The sequence below is a fragment of the Emys orbicularis genome, chromosome 3 (genome assembly GCF_028017835.1).
Source record: "Emys orbicularis isolate rEmyOrb1 chromosome 3, rEmyOrb1.hap1, whole genome shotgun sequence".
In the NCBI taxonomy this organism is placed as follows: Eukaryota; Metazoa; Chordata; order Testudines; family Emydidae; genus Emys; species Emys orbicularis.
This window is the reverse complement of record NC_088685.1, coordinates 191,390,887-191,410,206: the sequence shown is the minus strand read 5'-3', so window position 1 is coordinate 191,410,206 and position 19,320 is coordinate 191,390,887. Positions and strand designations below refer to the sequence as shown.

At 37.9% G+C, this 19,320-nt stretch overlaps 1 protein-coding gene across 1 annotated transcript in view; it reads left to right on the top strand.

Moving 5' to 3' along the window:
* The window catches only part of PNPT1 (polyribonucleotide nucleotidyltransferase 1), a 48,913-nt gene that overhangs the window by 7,018 nt on the left and 22,575 nt on the right, over positions 1 to 19,320 (top strand). Inside the window, exons 6-21 of the mRNA XM_065400983.1 lie at positions 637 to 700; positions 785 to 832; positions 2,152 to 2,265; positions 3,641 to 3,827; positions 6,442 to 6,493; positions 7,056 to 7,113; positions 8,697 to 8,793; positions 8,890 to 8,992; positions 10,155 to 10,225; positions 12,214 to 12,250; positions 14,906 to 14,972; positions 15,067 to 15,156; positions 15,617 to 15,670; positions 15,777 to 15,886; positions 16,829 to 16,900; positions 17,005 to 17,068. Of these exons, the coding sequence (XP_065257055.1) occupies positions 637 to 700; positions 785 to 832; positions 2,152 to 2,265; positions 3,641 to 3,827; positions 6,442 to 6,493; positions 7,056 to 7,113; positions 8,697 to 8,793; positions 8,890 to 8,992; positions 10,155 to 10,225; positions 12,214 to 12,250; positions 14,906 to 14,972; positions 15,067 to 15,156; positions 15,617 to 15,670; positions 15,777 to 15,886; positions 16,829 to 16,900; positions 17,005 to 17,068 (1,288 nt within the window). The remainder of the gene's footprint in view (positions 1 to 636; positions 701 to 784; positions 833 to 2,151; positions 2,266 to 3,640; positions 3,828 to 6,441; positions 6,494 to 7,055; positions 7,114 to 8,696; positions 8,794 to 8,889; positions 8,993 to 10,154; positions 10,226 to 12,213; positions 12,251 to 14,905; positions 14,973 to 15,066; positions 15,157 to 15,616; positions 15,671 to 15,776; positions 15,887 to 16,828; positions 16,901 to 17,004; positions 17,069 to 19,320) is intronic.

The window sequence follows — 19,320 nt, the reverse complement described above, 5'->3', positions numbered from 1 at the left end:
TCTATCACAAAGAAAGGAGTGGGATTTATTCTCTGGGAGTAAGTAATTTAACTAGCTAGGAGCTGTCATTCCTGCTCAGTAATTTTAGATGAAACTATGATCAATGTTTATGTTGCATGTCAAGTAGAATAGGCTATTCAACAACCTTAAGTCAGTGTCCCAAAAGATTTTCATTGCAAGTTCATGCTCCATTTTCTCTTGTAGAAGGTGGGGAAAAAAGCTCAAACTCTGCATATTTGTGCAACAGAATAAAAATAATCCTTAAAACCCAAGAACCTCTCAATCTATTTCCTGTGAATATATTAAGGTTGTTTCACTGTGGAATTTTCTTTCTCACATTTGTTACCTCATAGATTTATCTCATTATTAATATTTCTGAAGTATGCAAAGTATAGATAAAGATAACTTTGTCACATTTTAAGGGCCTGTGTTTGCCCCTAATTTGGTGGTACTTGGTGTTAAATATCATTTTTCTCCATCAGTTTATTGATTTAGGTACGTGAACATTTTTTTCTCTTCATATGAATTCATATAATTTTTAGGTCATTGTATTTATTGTTCCTTGCAGGTGTTTTGATTAAAAAAAACAAACACATATAGCTCAAAATTCTTCCATTGTCTTTTATATTATACCAGATCCTTTGTAATCTTTTAGCAGTAGATGGTATTAATGATCCCGATGTCCTGGCAATTAATGGAGGTAAAAGTAACTTTAAATATTTTTTAACTTTTTTTAATGTTTGTATTTATGTAATCATTTAAAAAATATGTCTTACAATTTTAGCATCTGCAGCACTTGCGTTATCGGATATCCCATGGAATGGTCCCATTGGTAAGTAAATATTTTAGCTCGAAAGCTTGTCTCTCTTACCAGCAGATGTTGGTCCAATAAAATCTGTTACCCACCTTGTCTCTAATATCATGGGACCAACACAATACAACAATACTGCATATAACTTGAAATTTAGTCATTTTAAAATTAAAGGCAGTTTCAGGTACTACATCTGTCCCAGATTCCACTGCCAATTTGTATGGTTTTACCGTCATGTTTTGTTTTTCTCTTCTCTCATGCTGTGTTAAGCTCCACACAAACAAGGAAAACTGATTATATAGAGCAAATAGTGAAACTACACAAAAAGTTGCAAATGTACAAAGTAAAACTGAAAAATAGAATAGATTTTTTTTCTGATCTTCTGTGTACTTTTAACAATAGTAGCTACAGAACTACAGACAGATGTATGATCGATAAAATGGCTTCCCTTAACATCCAGTAATTGTTACAGAAGTTTAAACAAAATTGTAAGAATACATGATAGCATTGCAACAATTGTCTAAAAACAAGGCGTAGTGCTCAGGTCAGATACTTTTGTTTTTAAATAGACTTTATCTGCAGACAAAGTGAAATTAGTGATCAGGAAAATACCTTCTAATTTTCATATTCTGAGGAAATATCCCCATGACTATGAAGTATATGGAAAAAATACTTTTAAAAAGTGTCTCGTTCATTTAATTTTATTTAGCAAGTTAATACACTTCTGTGAAAGCTTCTTCTCCTGTATCACTACTTCAGATTACCTCTAAAGTGTTTCTTTCATTTACTGGAGATATTAAAACAATTTTCTTCAAGGTTTTGGTGGGGAGGGCACACATGCTACAATCATTTATTTTCTTATTCTAAGGCAGGGGTCGGCAACTTTCAGCACGTGGCCCATCAGGGTAATCTGCTGGCGGACAAGAGACGTTTTGTTTATGTTGACTGTTCACAGACACAGCCCCCCCACAGCTCCCAGTGGCCGCGGTTCGCCTTTCCCCGCCAATGGGATCTGCGGGAAGCGGTGGCCAGCAAGCTTACAACCTTAGGGGCATAACATTACTATCAGTGACACTGCAATAACAGCACTACCCCAATAAGCCAGAATTTTTCAAGTGTAATTAACTTGACTTGCAAATTATCTGCATTGTTTGAATAAACAAGTTTATTTTAATTTTATAATTGTCAAAAGGTCATCTGGCACAAACACACACACATCCCACTATTTAAATAGAATTAGTAATTTTAATAATTACCTCTGAAAGCAAACCAAGTCAAAATGATCCTTTGAATGAACTCCTACTTAGATGCAAAAATGAACTTCTGGAGTTTCTTCTTAGGTGCAGTAAGGGTAGGAATGGTTGATGGAGAAGTTGTTATTAACCCAACTCGAAAAGAAATGTCTTCTAGTACCTTGAACTTATTGGTCACTGGAGCTCCTCATAGTCAAATTGGTAAGTGGTTAAAATTATTCAACTTTGATGTTTAGTTAAAAATCGAGCATTTTCTCATATGAGCCACCTTTAATCATAATTCTCTTGAAATACTACCTTTGTAATCAAGACTAGATAGAAACAAATAGTAAGGAAGTATTTTTTTCTAGTTTGATTTCTTTCAAAGTCATTAATATATATATATATTGGAATTTCTTTACTGTTTTAATGAGATTCAATATCATTTAGATAAAACTTATGTTGTGCTCCCTGAAACTTTGGAATACAGTATCAATAAATAAAGTCTAAATGTTTTATTGTAATACATTGAAACTTGAGTTAATTGTCATGTGTCCTAACAGCCAGTAAAATTTTAGTCCCCACAGGATCCAGCTTTGTGATGCAGAGTTGTTTTGAGAGAATTTAGCTCCTATTTAAAAGCACTGGAAACCTTAAGTTATAAAGCTGTTTAAAAGAGAGAGAATTTTTCTTAAACCGGTTAAATTAATTTCCCGAGCCCTGGCAGGAGCCATGGGATGGAAGCCCTGAACTCCGGCAGGAGCCACAGGGGCAGAAGCCCCGAGCCCGGGCGCCCCAAGCCTGGTCAGGAGCCGCGGGGGTGGAAGCCCTCAACCTAGGCGGCCGAAGCCTAGGCAGGAGCTGCGAGCGTGTGTGTGTGTGTGAGCGAGCCTTGAGCCCAGGCAGAACCGGGGTGGGTGGGATGGGAGCTACGGGGCACTTCTGCACTGCCTGTGGAGGTGGGGGTCTGATCTCCCCCCATAACAGCCATGCAGGGGAAGGACAATCCTGTCCCTCCCCAACCCGGCTGAACTAGCAAATTTTTGGGAGATTAGATTTCATGGGAAAGGACTTATTTCACGGTCTGTGACGTATTTTTCATGGCTGTGGAATTGATAGGGACCAATTCATGGGTGGCCACAAGATTCATCGTATACTTGTTTATAAGTTGAATTTCCTATTCCATATTAATGTAATCTTACTGGTTGAGGAAGTATATAACGTATTGTATTCAGTCTGTGGCACATCTATATTTAAATGCATATTCTAACCATTAACCTATTTTGAAGGCATTCGTTTGACTTTCAGTTGCATCTTGTGAAATTTCTCCTTACTAACTTATATTTGAAAAATTATTCTGAAATCCTCCCAATTAATTTTTCTTCCATAAGTCCAGCTCTTCAGTTTGCATTTTGAAACTGTTTCTGTGACTCTATGACCTTTGAAATAATAAAATCAGCCTGGCAGAGATCTTAATTTTACCAAAACTACACGGGTCTTCAGGTTTCCTTTGTGATAGATATATTTTAACAACTTGTTCTATATCAGTTGAAAACCATGATGGTAACTGACTTACTATTTGACTCTGAATTAATAGTCATGTTGGAAGCAGCAGCCGAGAATATATTGCAGCAAGATTTCTGCCATGCCATCAAAGTGGGAGTGAAGCATACCCAACAAATAATTCAGTGTATACAACAACTGGTAAAAGAACAAGGTGCTGCCAAGAGAACTGTTCAGAAGTTATTTAGTGCTCCAGCAGAGATTGTTGAATGTGCAAAGCAGTAAGTACAAAAATAAATGGTTCTACTAAAGTGCATTAGTGTGACCAACTTCTGTCACTAACTGACCCTCACTTCTGGGCTTTTTTCATACAAAATATTGTTTGTTTTTAAACATTTGAGTCCCTGACTTATCCTCTGCTTTTTCTTCCTTTTGATAGTCAGAAGCCCTGACACTGTACCCCTCCTTTGCTTAGTCACAAGGGCAATGCTACTGTAGTAGCCTGAAGACATGAGGATGGGAAAGGAGGAGTCAGAGAACCCATCTCAGGCCCTCCTCTCCCACAAAAAATAAGAAGCGAGAAAGGTTCTTATCTCCTCCAGATAGAGGAAGCATCTTGAGGCTGAAGCACCTGTGGTCCCCCCTTTTTAGAAAAGAAAATTGGGGGGAAATGGAGCAATCTTGAGTGAGGGAAACTCTAACGGGAGGTAGCAGAGAGAATTCAAGGTGAGGATGAGACAGATCAATACTGGGGAAATGCTGCATGGCTTCCCACTCTCCTCCTGGTGTTTAGAGAGCTGTTACCCTATGCATCTGTACAACCCTCCTAGCAATTCTTTCATCTGTCCCTGCTGGGAGGGAAAGCCAGCAAGTGGGGGCAAATGCCTCCCTATGAAAGAGGGCTGGGGTGGGAAATGCACAAGGCCATGTCTCTCTTCTGCCTAACAGCAGCACATCAGAACTACTGAGGAGGGGAATACCAGTGGGCCCACTGGCTGCTTTGTAAGGGAATAGGGAACTTGGTGCTCAAGACTAGCTTAAATGTAATTGACCCACTGAGCTTCCTTGTAGTGCTCTCCCAGCATGCATTCTCCTCTTCCTCTCCCCAGTTTAGAATGTTATTGTCTCTCAGTTCTCTCTGCCATCTGGGTGAGGTTCCCCAAAGATTGACCCATACATAGTGGGAGACATAAGTTTTCCTGTCCGTTCAGCACTCTCACATATCTTTGATGGGAAGGAAAAGGAGTCATCTTACCCCCTAACTACTGTGTATTCAGGGAGGAGGGCACATGGTTCTTTTCTCTAGCCCCATCTCTGAGGACTTTGGGATTGCTGCTCTTTTGAAGAAGCAACTGTAACTTCTCTCCATGTAATCTCTACTGTTCTACCCCATGTTGATGTACAAAATTTTCCCCCAGTTACAGGCAGGGGGGACAGGGCTTCTGTCTGTAAAAGAGAAAAATGAAGGAGAGCATCAGTCTGGGGCCACTAAACATCCAAAACCATAGAAATATATATCTTTAGAGAGATCCAAATTGACCGCTTGCTGGCATCCCCTCATTTTTTTTTATATAAAGGTGACGTCTTTGTGTAGAATTGCTTTGTAAGTTTTAAGCAGACAGGCTTATGGATCTGTCAATGAGGCCCAACTGCCAATAACATAAACGAATGCTATGTGTGTGATTGCTGGGGAGAGGAGAATTTCTTGGGCACTAATTTCATTTTTAGACAATCTATTGCAGCAAGCAACCTAAGTATTAACAATGGTATACTTAATGTAAGACTAATTAACTGAAACCTCCCCCTTTTCTTCCCATTCACCCTCAATGCATGCTTTGAAGGGAGCTCTCATAAGCATTATAACTGAGAACTAATGGAATGCAACCAACAAACTCTGAGTGTTTCAACAATTAAGAGAGAGAGAAAAATCAGAAAATGATTGTACACATGAGAGCAGAATTCAAAAAACTACATTGATAGTGATAGCACAAGTATAGGAAATAAAAGCATTAAATTGGGCGATCAAGGATGAAAGATAATTTAATAATGCTTTTTAGTGTATCAAGATGTATAATTCTTTCTTTGGCATGAGCTGAAGACTGTGTTTGCTTAAATCTAAATGTCTTGAGTCCTGTTGGCTTTCAGTCAGGTGCTTATTAATTTTTTGTACATTTCCTTTATAGCAGAAAATTCTAAATGTCTTTAAAAAATGTCAATAACAAAAGCTCTCCCCATTTTATGCTTGCAGTGTCTGGCTCAATATACATTGCACCATAAAAGTTCTTTTATAGTAGTACTATGTGAAGGTTCCTTAATTGCTTGATGCATCAGGCAGTCTATGTGGGTTTTGTGGATTGATAATATGTTATAACTGTCAGTGCAAATAAATTGTCACTTAAAATTAATCTTAGTGAAACTTAAAGTGTGCAGTTCATGGCTAAATAAGAATTCTACCAGTTTTGTGTTTGCTCCAATCTTTATAGATGAATCCCCTTGAAAATGTCATTAAAAGCCATTTAATGAAATACAAGGTGGATCTGAACATAACTGCTTTTAAATTTTATTTCAACAAAATGTCAAACCATTTTCTAAAGAATAGACTTTATGTACTAAGTTTCAACATGGAACAGTATTTTTCTGGCCATAGTAAACTCTTGAATATAGGGTTTTGTATCAGAACAAGTTAAACTTTTTATTCTATATAATGCTGCTTATGAGTATTGCTATAATACTAAAATGAATTTGAGATGTATTTAATTCTTAAATAATCTAGCAACCTTTTTAAAGTCACCATTTTCTTTAGAACACTAAATGCATTTATGATGTTGACTTGTTCAAACTTTGTACAGGTAAACAAATACTAATCAGGTTAATTACTTTTTTCTCTTCAAAAAGGCTTGCCTCTGATAAGGTCTGTGCAGTATTTGCAGATTTTAGCCATGACAAAGTAAGTGTTGCCATCAAAATCTGTGTTGTTGTTTTTTATGTCATATTTGAGTCAGTTCTCTGAATTTGTTTTAGTTCTCTGAATTAGTCCATGTTTAGATTTAGTTGTACTGCTATCCCCATGACATTTCTTTAAAGAGCCACTAACACTTGACTGTATTTCCTCCCATTCTGCAAGTGTAAGAGAGACAAGGTGGGTGAGGTAATTCCTTTTATTGGTGAGAGAGATGGGCTTCCGAGCCACAGAGAGCTCTTCTTCAGGCTTGAAAGCTTGTCTCTCTCACCAACAGAAGTTGGTCCAATAAAAGATATTACATCGCCCACCTTGTCTCTGTAATATCCTGGGACCGACATGGCTACAGTTACAGTGCAGTAATATAAATAAGTTATCAGAGGCTCTTCTCTTGGAGATTCTTGTTTCAGTATGTAATGATTCCTTGTGCTTAGATTCATTGCTCTGATTATCATGTCTATCTGCTAGACAGCTGTGCAGAAGAACTTCAAGATTGTTGCTTTATTGTTAGTCTGCACTATCAGTGGTAATAGATGTAAATCTTATCTAGATTTCTAGAGATGAAGCAGTTAACAAGATAAGACTTGAAACAGAAGAACAGTTGAAAGGTATTGTACTACTTTGTGTAATATTTGTACAATTTTAATAAAATTGGGCACTGAACTTGAGGCCAATATTCACTACCATAATATATATATACAGTCCTGTAACATTATTTTGAAAAGAAAGATTGCTGTTTATGGAAACCTGCAAAGGATGTAACTTTTTTAGATTGGTCTTGTGCCCTTTTTTATGATGTATAAAGTGGGCCTGAACATTTTTTGGTTACCAGAAATTTCTGCTTTGGTGTTCCTTGGTTTTGCTGGAATGCCTGTTTGAGGTCTCGGATGTTTATTGTAAGCCCTTACATCTTCATTGAAGGGACATAAGGGTGCTGAATCTTGAACAAAGGCTTCCTTTATCCAAAATGTTAATTAGTCATAAGTTAAATAAGTTTTAAGAAAACCTGTTTTAAATTGTCTTTGGACCCCAGGTTAAAAACCACTGGTATAGCGCACAGATGAGCATAGTATTTTGTTACGGAAGTTCTAATTTAAAATAACGTGATACAAAATACTGAATTATAAGAACTAACACTGAAATAATACTGCATTGCATGAAATGGTCATGTGTAGTATATAACACAGCATGGGGCCTAGTACTTTGTGTGTATGCTTTGGCTTAGCTCTGGCCTGTTTACCTGAAAATATGTGTTCTTAGCATGTAGGGGAAAGAAGGGGATTGCCATTCACCTATTCAACAGGTCTATTATAGTGTCTTTATACCTCCAGTCTACCACATGAATGCACAGTCCCATTTGAGTTTATTAGGGTGCTTCTGCTCACTTTTGCATAAATAGTTGAGAAAGGAAAGACTCTTATCAAGTCTGCTCCCTTTGCCTGGGAGATAGCAGTTATTGCTGAGGTAGTTGGAAGCTATATCACTGCAGTAATCAGCCTGTGTCTACCTCCTCAAACTCCTAATGGTCAGGAGGAAAGATATTGCCACTGAACACTCCTTTTCCACATGCTGGGAGGGGGATGTGATAGAAAAAAGGCTTACTCCTCCTCCTGGCCTACCTTCACGTTGTAAAGGAGCACAAGAAAAAACTAATGTATGTGAAGGGAGTTGAGGATGTACCTCAGGTTCTCGCCTCCCCCTCCCCACTTTCCCCTGGGAAAAAAAAAATAAAGCTATGTGTCTCTGTAAGCGGTCCAGCCAACTGTGAAATCCTCCAAACCCCAGGGTGCACGGGGTATGGAAGTCTAAGGTTGTATCTTGCACATCTTACTGACTTAGGCCCCGCACAGTTCAGGATTGGCACCATTTCAGTCCATTAGTTTTTACTCTTTTGAAATGTTTGTTTCAGCAGCAATAGAAAACAAGTCTTCTTATTCCTTTTGGTCCTACCAGTCTGAGAGTAGTGGAGCACCGACTTCTGTAGCTGCCAGTATTACTGTTTTATGTGTTAATTAGAAGAATTTCTAACAGTTTGGAGAGTGCTCCCAATTGTGAATAACATGTATAGCAATACAACGGGCTTCTGTTGTACTCTAATGCTGGCCACAGTGCTTGTTAGTTGATAACTGTTATGGAGCTTGTTTTCCAACTTTAGAAGCTTGGAGTTCTAATTTGTGTTTGGTATCTCTAGAGAAATTTCCAGAGGCTGAGTCTTATGAAATTATGGAATCCTTTAATGTTGTTTCAAAGGACATTTTTAGAAGCTTTATTCTGAATGAATACAGAAGGTAAATGCATAGAATCCTTTTTGAATAAACTCTTCGCAAATATTTCCCCATAATTATGGTTTTCTTGACTTTATAGTTCATATTTTATTACTATAGGTGTGATGGCAGAGACTTGACTGCTCTCAGAAATATCAGTTGTGAAGTGGACGTGTTTAAAACACTTCATGGATCAGCATTGTTTCAGAGAGGTCAAACACAGGTAATACTTTCAAAGATCAGAGTTGTAGTTGTCATAAGCTGAAAGTTTCCATTAACCATGACATTTGTTATTTCTCAATCAAGTAATTATTGAAAACACCTTGCATACCTTCCAGTGTAAGAAAGTATAAATACATTGCGTGCTATTCAGGTTCAGTTTAATATTGCCTGGCTCCCATTAGAAGAAACAATGTACAGAACTAAACTGTTTGCTGTTCCAGTGGAAACTTCAAAATAACATTGCAAAACATAGTTGCCTAGAAGTATTCCGTTAAACAGAATCACATGTCCACTTTCAGCCTTTTTAAAATTCCTGAAGAAGGCCCAGTAACCAAAACTTGGGCCTACAAACATGCTTTTCTGTAATTTCATTTAATAAGTTGTAATTTCCTTTCAGAGTGGTTCACAATAATACTGCTTATTACTTGCCTAAATACATAAGTATTTATTTTAACCCCCTCTATGCATTACTTATAAAAAAGAAAGTATGTGAGTTTTACATTAAAACTATTGTTTGCCGAAAAACAGCACTGTTTATGCATTGTTTAGTTCAATGACCAGGTTCACTTAAAATAAAATTGTCTAATTTATCTGAACTACTACTATATAGAAGATTGCCAAGCAGTTTTTCTGTAAATCTTTTTAAAAGAAAGTTATGTATTCAGATACATTTTATATCAAAGTTCAGAGTGATGTGGAGGGGAGAGGGAATCCTTTCTAAAACAGGCTAGAGCATCTGCCTGTTGAGTTTCTGATCTAAGACCTCTTATTAGACCTCAGTTTCACTGCCATCTTTCTTCTGGGGATGGATTGATTATCATCTGTCTAGCTCTTTAACTGGTTAATAGGGGAGTCATTAACTGAGATAATTCCTATCTCTTAAGGTGAAGATGCTACCTTTGTAGTACTCCATACTTTTGCCAGGCCAGGGAGAGAGAACCAGGAATCAGTCTGTTTCCTTACGGACTGGTGGACATTTACAAGACCGAATTCTGATTCTGTCAACATCTTTATTGCAAAGAAACTCATTGAGAATTGATGTTTGACAAAAATCATGATACAAACTTTCTGAATCAACTCTCCTTAAATCTTTGTGCCCAATATAAATCGCTTTAAATGATCTTAAACTGTGTGAGGTTTTCATTGTCCCTTTTTAATTCTAGGTTCTCTGTACAGTTACATTTGATTCACTAGAATCAAGTGTAAAATCTGATCTTATCACAACAGCTGTGAGGTATGTGCCCTCTTATCTTCTATTGCTTCGTTACCTTTATAATAAAGAAGCATGGGTAATTTAAACAGTTAATAAATGGTACTTGAATTGAATATATATATATATATATATTCATCAAAATTTTCAAAAATGGATGTCTAAAATTAGGCTTCTAAATAAGTGGCCTGATTTTCAAAAGTGCCAAATGCCCAGCAGCTCTTTGGAATTGCCTTTAGTGTTGGTTATGGTTATAGTGGCTCAGTAGTTACAAACAATAAATCAGAAAATATTGCAAGAAAATATTCACTCTTTTAAATAATGAGACCATGTAAAAAGATTCCGAAATGACTAAAAACTCTATATAAATGTGCCAAATTATAGCATTTTAAAAAACAGACTTATAATTTTTTCCAAGTATTAATATTATAATGAAAACAGTGTACACATTTTACACTTTCAATGTATGTTCTCCACAGATTTGTGCAGTAATGTGCTGTTGTGTAGATTCAGTACATGCAACACATGGAGTAACAGATTTGTACCATGTTAGCAACTACCTCTCCAGTGACTTTAGGTGGCGCTAGCCAAGCATAATGTAGTTTTGACTCACCCAGAATAAGTAAAATTGTCAGATGAGTGATAGTTTTTCCAACTTCAAGTAATCTATTCCAAAGACCATAATTTGTCAGAAGAAAAATCTTTAGCTGGTTGAGAAGTTGGTCATACTTCAATTTTAATTACCTCACTGATAGGGTTGCCAGTTTTGGTTGCAGGTTTCAGCACAACATGATCTTTAATTAAAGATTAATCTTTAATTACTTGAGATTCCAGGACAATCTTGGAGGGTTGGAAACCCCACTCACTGAAATGAACTAAGAGTTAGTCTACACAGTGGGGAAATGTGTACTACAGGGGTGTGATTTCTAAAATGCACTAACTTGCTGTATATTAATTGGTCCATGTAAACCTTGCTTATCCACACTAAATGTTCCCTAGTACACTTTAACACAGGGCCTGCAAGTGCAAACAAAGCAATGCGCTTTAGAAATCATACCCCTTTAGTGTGCATTACCCCACCATGTGGACCAGCACTGAGTCTCTTTAAAACTAGTAATTATTCTATCAAGCTAAGTCCTCTTGCTGATTTACTAATCTTTATTGGTAACGATTGTCTTATTAGGTGGTAAATATTCTTCCCTTCAGGCTTGCATGCAGTCATCTCCTCTTCATGCATTTTGCTCTCTCAACTTTGCTTCAGCTAACACTATTTTCTGCCCAGAGATATTTAACAACCTCATTTCATTCATCTTGCAAATTAATTTGTGCATTCACCCACAGTTCTCACATTAGTGTGCAGTAGGCCACTGCAAAAGTGAAGAGAGGGTCCATGTGTGGAATTACATGTGAGATTGATTGAAAGGTTGTCACTTATAGGTTAGCTCCTCCTACTAGTCTCTACTATTGCACTGGATTTGAATCTTTAAGACTTTGATTATACACAGTTTGATTATTTTAACAGAAAAGTTGCGTCCCTAACTGAAAGTTAAACCGGTATACAAATTGGTATAACCCTTAGTGTGGATACAGTTATATTGGTATAGTGGTGCCTTATACTGATATAGTTTATTCCCCTTCCCCATGGTAGAGCTTACTCCTCGGGGAATTCTGCGCCACTGCGTGCACACAGAATTCACATCCCTCACAGATTCCTTCCTTCCAACCCCACTCTCCCTCCCCCCCCCCCGCAGGGGCTTGTACTGTTTTAACTATAGCAGTGTAGTTTAAATGATACAATTTTTGTGTGTAGACAAGGTCTTGAATTCATGTACTACAGGGAAATAGCAATAGAAAACGGTCTTGCTGTCCAGCTGGTTCATTGAAACACTTCTCCTGCTTTATAGACACCTGTATTTAGTGATAATGGAGCTTTGTAACCTTTTAATCCTACTCTAAATGGAAACTGATCTTCAGTTGCTCCTGTATGATGATGTCTTATTTTTACTTTCTAGTGGAATAAAAGATAAAAACTTTATGCTGCATTATGAGGTAAGATAGCTTTTCTGTGTTCCACATGTTTTGTTGCATCTTTCACAAACATGAATATGCCTAAGAGTTTATTAATAAAATTTTAAGCAAGCTCTCTTATACCATAAGCATTTCTCATTCTTTGTGATTTGCTCAAAATATTTCACAAAGCAGATATAATTTCCAAATCTGTTATATTACAAGTACCTTTGGTGATTTTTGCTTTATGAACAAGTTTGTGATTGTATGATAGAGAAATGAAGATATAGTTCCACAAGTTTACTTGTGGTTAGCTTGCCTCCCCTGGTCCTCTGTTATCTTGCAACTGCATTACAGTAGAACTTCAGAGTTATGAACACCTTGGGAATGGAGGTTGTTTGTAACTCTGAAATGTTTGTAACTCTGAACAAAATGTTATGGTTGTTCTTTCAAAAGTTTACAACTGAACATTGACTTAATACAGCTTTGAAACTACTATGCAGAAGAAAAATGCTGCTTTCCTTAATTTTTAGTAGTTTATGGTTAACACAGTGCTGTACTGTGTTTGCCTCTTTTTCCCCTGTGCTGCTGCTTGATTGTGTACTTTCCATTCCAAATGAGGTGTATGGTTGACTTGTCCGTTCATAACTCTGAGGTTCTACTATGTTCTCTCACTACAAATGTTGTTTTGCATTTATTAAATGCAAATCCAGGATACAACTGGGGTGGTCAACTATCAGGGAGTAATGGTGCCGGAGAGGAAATGCGTTGGCTGAATTCTCACTGCCTCTTTCTAGCACATACTATTAAAAGTAGAGAGATTGCAGAAAAGAAAGAAAGAAAAAGAAGGTGCAGGAAGTTTAAAAAAAACAACAACCCAAAAAGTCTATAGATGGGAAGAAACAAGACTGATGTAGAGACAACAAGAAAAGGCAAACACAGGAATGGAGGACATAACAGTTAAGGCATTAAACACTGATGATCATACATAATAAATTAAAGTTTGTGTATTTCAGAAAATTAGTATCATTTGCTTGGTGGAGTGAAATTGACAGCAAACTAGATCACTATGAAGTAAATCAGATTACCCCTGCTAACTAAAGCTATGGAACATAAATTGGATAGTTCAGTGGTTTGAGCATTGGCCTGCTAAACCCAGGGTTGTGAGCTCAATCCTTGAGGGGGCCATTTAGGGATTGGGGGGGGACTGTCAGGGACAGTACTAGGTCCTGCTAGTGAAGGCAGGGGACTGGACTCAATGATCTTTCAAGGTCCCTTCCAGTTCTATGAGATAGGTATATCTCCATATTTTACTTTTTTTAATATTTATTAGTTCATTATTGTGTCTCCAACAATGTCTAGTATCAGACACTTCAGAGGAAAGTGCAAAAATCCCCCAAATAGAAAATGTATAAAATGGAATTTTAGTTGATAAAGAATTTTACGGCTGATGACTTTTAAAGTTTATACAAAAATGAGGAGTCCGGTGGCACCTTAAAGACTAACAGATTTATTTGGGCATAAGCTTTCGTGAGTAAAAATCCCCACTTCTTCAGATGCATGGAGTGAAAATTACAGATGCAGGCATAAATATACTGGCACGTGAAGAGAAGGGAGTTACCTTACAAGTGGAGAACCAGTGTTGACAAGGCTAATTCGGTCAGGGTGGATGTGGTCCTCTCCCAATAATTGATGAGGAGATGTCAATACCAAGAGAGGGAAAATTGCTTTTGTAGTGAGCCAGCCAGTCCCTATTCAAGCCTAAATTAACGGTGTTAAGTTTGCAAATGAATTGTAGCTCTGCAGTTTCTGTTTGAAGTCTATTTTTGAAGGTTTTTTGTTGAAGGATGGCTACTTTTAAATCTGTTATTGAATGTCCAGGGAGATTAAAGTGTTCTCCTACTGGCTTTTGTATGTTACCATTCCTGATGTCTGATTTGTGTCCATTTATTCTTTTACGTAGAGACTGTTCGGTTTGGCCAGTGTACATGGGAGAGGGGCATTGCTGGCACGTGACGGCATATATCACATTAGTAGATGTGCAGGTGAATGAGCCCCTGATGGTGTGGCTGATGTGGTTGGGTCCTCTGATGGTGTTGCTAGAGTAGATATGGGGACAGAGTAGGCAACGGGGTTTGTTACAGGGATTGGTTCCTAGGTTAGTGTTTCTGTGGTTTGGTGTGTAGTTGCTGGTGAGTATTTGCTTCAGGTTGGGGGAGGGGGGGAGGCTGTCTGTAATTGAGGACTGGCCTGCCTCCCAAGGTCTGTGAGAGTGAGGGATCGTTTTCCAGGATAGGTTGTAGATCGTTGATGATGAGCTGGAAAGGTTTTAGCTGGGGGCTGTATGTGATGGCCAGGGGTGTTCTGTTTTCCTTGTTGGGCCCCTCCTGTAGTAGGTGACTTCTGGGTACCCGTCTCACTCTGTCAATCTGTTTGCTCACTTCCCCTGGTGGTTATTGTAGTTTTAAGAACACTTGATAAAGATCTTGTAGGTGTTTATCTCTGTCTGAGGGATTGGAGCAAATGCAGTTGCACAACTGTACGTTTGCTTTATACAAGTGACTAATGTATTTTTTTTTCTTGATACTCGTGCTTTTGGGAGGGTATTGATGCTTGTTTGCTTCAAAACAAGCAATCAAAGAAGGAAAGGGTACCACATGCTGCTTTACTTGCTATATGAAAATTGCATTTTTCTAGTTTCCTCCTTATGCAACTAATGAGATTGGCAAAGTTACTGGTGTCAACAGAAGAGAACTTGGACATGGTGAGTGATACCTAGAGAAGTTAAACATTATTATTCTAGTACTTCATTTAATCACTTTTTGTATTGATAGAGTATTTTGCACCTTTAAATGCAGGTGCGCTTGCAGAGAAAGCTTTGAAGCCAGTTATTCCCCAAGATTTCCCTTTCACAATAAGGGTTACTTCAGAAGTCTTGGAGTCAAATGGTATTAAAATTTCATTTTCATTTTTTTACCTAATGGCAAAGACCAAATATGCTTCTTTAAATTCCTTGTATTAGATAAACTATGCTAGCAGTACTAGCTAATTAATTTGGTTTGCTATTTAATGGTGCTAGTTGAAATTCTGAAAATGACAAGGATGTGCATGTTTCTGAACCTCAGTTATGGTTGTTAGAGAATTGCTTTAACTTGCAAAGCAGTAGACCTGAAATAAAAGGGGAAGACATAAACTGAAGATTAATAAATGGCATATTTCCCACAAATTTTTCTGATGAAGTTCACTATTCTAAACCCTTTGTGATAGCAAGTGTAGTCCATTGAATTTCTGGGGAACCCTGTTACCTGGCCAGTAAGGGGTTTAATTTTAGAATTACTGAAGAACTTCTCTAGCTAGTTTTGCTTGTTACTTTTGATTGATACATCTCCATTCTCTGACTCTCTGTAGGATCTTCTTCAATGGCTTCAGTATGTGGTGGAAGTTTGGCATTAATGGATGCAGGTACAATATGTAAAATGCATACAAAGGATAAATTCATTTATTCATTAAATGGCTATACATTTGGGCATGACAGGATAATACAAATATTTTAATTTATTTCTATTAGGAGTTCCAATATCAGCTGCTGTGGCAGGTGTTGCAGTAGGACTGGTTACCAGATGTCATCCTGAGAAAAATGGAGAAATTGAGGATTATCGTTTGCTGACAGACATCCTAGTGAGTGTTTATAGTAGGTTTCCCCCCCTCAATTTGTTTCCTCTTGTCAGATAAGGCTTCCAATTTCTCTCTTGCAGTATTTCTCCAGAATACTTTGGGAACATGTAATACCGAATTACTGAATAGTTATGGATATATTTTCTGATTTTGGGGTTTCCCCTGCCCTTTTGGGGGAAGATCTCCTTAAGCATATCTATTAACCATATTTTAATTTTATGTGTTTCCTTTAAGCTCAATTAACTTCTTCACTTCTAGTGAGTTTGCCTCTTCTATTTGGGGGAAGAAGAGGCACAACTTAGGCCATGCCTACACTAGCACTTACGTCAACAAAACTTCTGTCACTCAGGGGTGTAAGAAAACACACCCCTGAGTGACATAAGTTTTGCTGACATAAGTGCTCATGTGTACAGTGCTATGTCGGCAGGAGATGCTCTCCCGTGACATAGCTACTCCCGTTCATTGAGCTGGTTTTATTATGTTGACAAGAGAGCTCTCTTCTGTCGGCATAACGCAGCTACATGAGCAATCTTGCAGTGGCACAGCTGTATTGGTACAGCTGTGCCATTATAAGCTTGTAAGTGTAGACATGGCTTTAGGGTGGCACTGAAGGTAGGTATCTGTTTGTTGACTGATAAGCAATGTATTTTGAGTAAGGCTTCTACCTTTTCTTCTCCCCAAATAGCTGGTTATTCAGTGAGTCTGCAATAGCTCATAGAATCCAAGGGGGAAACGTTCAGAGTTAATAAAGAACAGTGAAATAGTACTAAAGAAAGGCATTGAAGTCTTACGAGAAGCAACTTTGAATCTAGCAAACAAAAAACTCTGTGGCTTTTAGGTATAAGGGTGTGACCTAGGAAATGTTTAGCATGGCCCTTTACTGCAGTATCAAATGTGGATTTAATTTGGCTTGTTTAAAATACTTTCTTTCATGTACCCCTATAGGGAATTGAAGATTACAATGGTGATATGGACTTCAAAATGTCTGGTACTAATAAAGGAATAACTGCTCTGCAGGTATCTTAATTTATTAAATCCCCTTAAAATGAAATATAGAAAATATCACTAGACAGCAGCCCTTCCTTACATATTGATGTCACTTAACTCTTTCCCCACATTAGGCTGATATAAAACTACCAGGGATACCACTAAAAATTGTAATGGACGCCGTCCAACAAGCCACAGGTAAGTTCATATTTATATGTTGTACCAATTTTAACAGACTAATTCCTAACTTTTTAATATTTTGTTGCATACAAAGCTCCCATCCTATCTGAACGATCAGTGTGCTGTGGATTGTTAAGACTTAACTTCTGTACATGCTCCTGTATAAAAAGAGTTAAATATTTGAACTCCCATACTATCTCAAGAAAGTCAGGCAGTTCCCAGCACTGTTATAAATTCCAAATCCTGTCAAGAGCTAGGGAAAATGTTTGTTACTCACTCACATAGGCTGCAATTAATAAAGCGGAATGTAAAAGTGTACTGCATGCAGACAATGGGATACTAATGGTTACCAATCCATCACAATATAAATCATATATTGTGGCAGAAATTCAATGATATATCAGACTATTAAACTAATACTAAATTTGAAATATTAAATATTTAACTGGAAGATCTATAATTAAACAATTGCAGCCTACATTTGAGTTTGGCTGGTCTAAACAAAGGATTTAGGAATCAATATTTCTCCTACTCTCAATTGGCTATATGAAATGAACTTTCCTCCCTTTATTTCAAAACTGAAAAATGACTTGTTGGATCAGAAAAAAACTGAATTTGTCTTGAGTTGGCCATATATCATTGGGAAAAATGAAATTTTTGGCAGCCAATCCCATTTCAGACCCTATCACCCAGATACCAAAAGGAACTCTAAAGGAATTTCAAATAAAAATTGTGTGAAAATAGGTTCCCAAGAGTAAATAAGAAAACTCTGTGGACCCACTCTGAAAGGTGGAATATTGATACTCCAGTTTTAGCTTATTTGCAACTAAATCATTATATCAACTCCCAGAGCATTATATCAAATCATATGTAGTAAACCCAAGTTTCAGGAGACAATTAAGAAGGATAGAGATGCTAATTACAGGAAGGGCTAACTCAGAGGTCCTGATCACTAAATGATGCAACAAATTCTTCCTGATTGACCTAGAAGGTTACCATTGGGGCAATGGGCAAAGGATCTGAAAACAGATACCACTTTGGAGCAATGGAAGATATCTGAAGAAAGGACAAAACTTCATCTATTTCTGTAAATGTTAAGGAAATTTGTTACAAAATACCTTATTCCATTTAAGCTAAGGAAAATTGGACTAATAAATGCTGAAGAGAATGTGGATGAATAGGGACCTTTATGATGGGAATGCCCTAAGATGATAATTTGGAGGAAAATAAATAGAATATTCAAGGTAACTAAAATTAGGCTACATGTAGAACCCATAGTGATTCTGTTAGGTTACAGTCTGAAGGAGATTATTTATTTTGGGAAGGACCTATTGATGACACAGTTACTATGAACAACCAGGTGTGTGATGGCTTAGTTTTTGGAAAAAGACAGATCCCCACTCCAAAAATTAGTGGTGTTCAAAACAAGGTATGGAAAATCCTTTTAATGGACAGACAGCTTTATATCAGGATCAAGTAGATTTCATAATGTATGGTTATCATTTTTGGAATTTGAACAAATAAATATATAGTAAAAGGTGACCAAACACACATGGATCTTTTGAAGGTGACACATACAGTACATGGAAAGTATGTGTATGGAAAGTATGGGCATGTCTACACTTACCTCCGGAGCGATTGATCCAGCTGGGGTCGATTTATCGCGTCTAGTGAAGACGCGATAAGTCGACCGCTGAGCGCTCTCCCGTCGACTCCTGTACTCCACCGGAGTGAGAAGCGTAGGCGGAGCCGACGGGGGAGCGGCAGCAGTCGACCTATGACAGTGAAGACACCGCGGTAAGTAGCCCTAAGTACGTCGACTTCAGCTACGCTATTTTCATAGCTGAAGTTGCGTAACTTAGACCGACTTAGCTCGCACCCCTCCCCCAGTGTAGACCAGGCCTTACTGTATGTAAGCTTGTATGGAAAGTTCATATACACTACTGACAAAAAAAGTTTTATTTTTAGAAGGTCTCAGTTGATTGCACCCATTGGGAGAGAAAAGGAAGGAGTGGCAGTTTGCTGCCCCCCCCCCGTGCGCCCCCCCCCCCCCGCCTCTGTCCTTCATCTAGTTACACAGCAACACTTGTGCTCCACTTGGCCACTAAGCAGCCAGCCTCTCAGCCCCTTGAAGCCGCATTGCCCCTACCCTGGAGTAGAGCATTGGTCAGACAGAGCCACAAGGAGAGGAAAGGGAGTAACCCCATCTGTCTCAGCAGCACCTAGGCAATTCCCTTGTGGGAGCACCAGGCTCTCCCACCCCAGCAGTA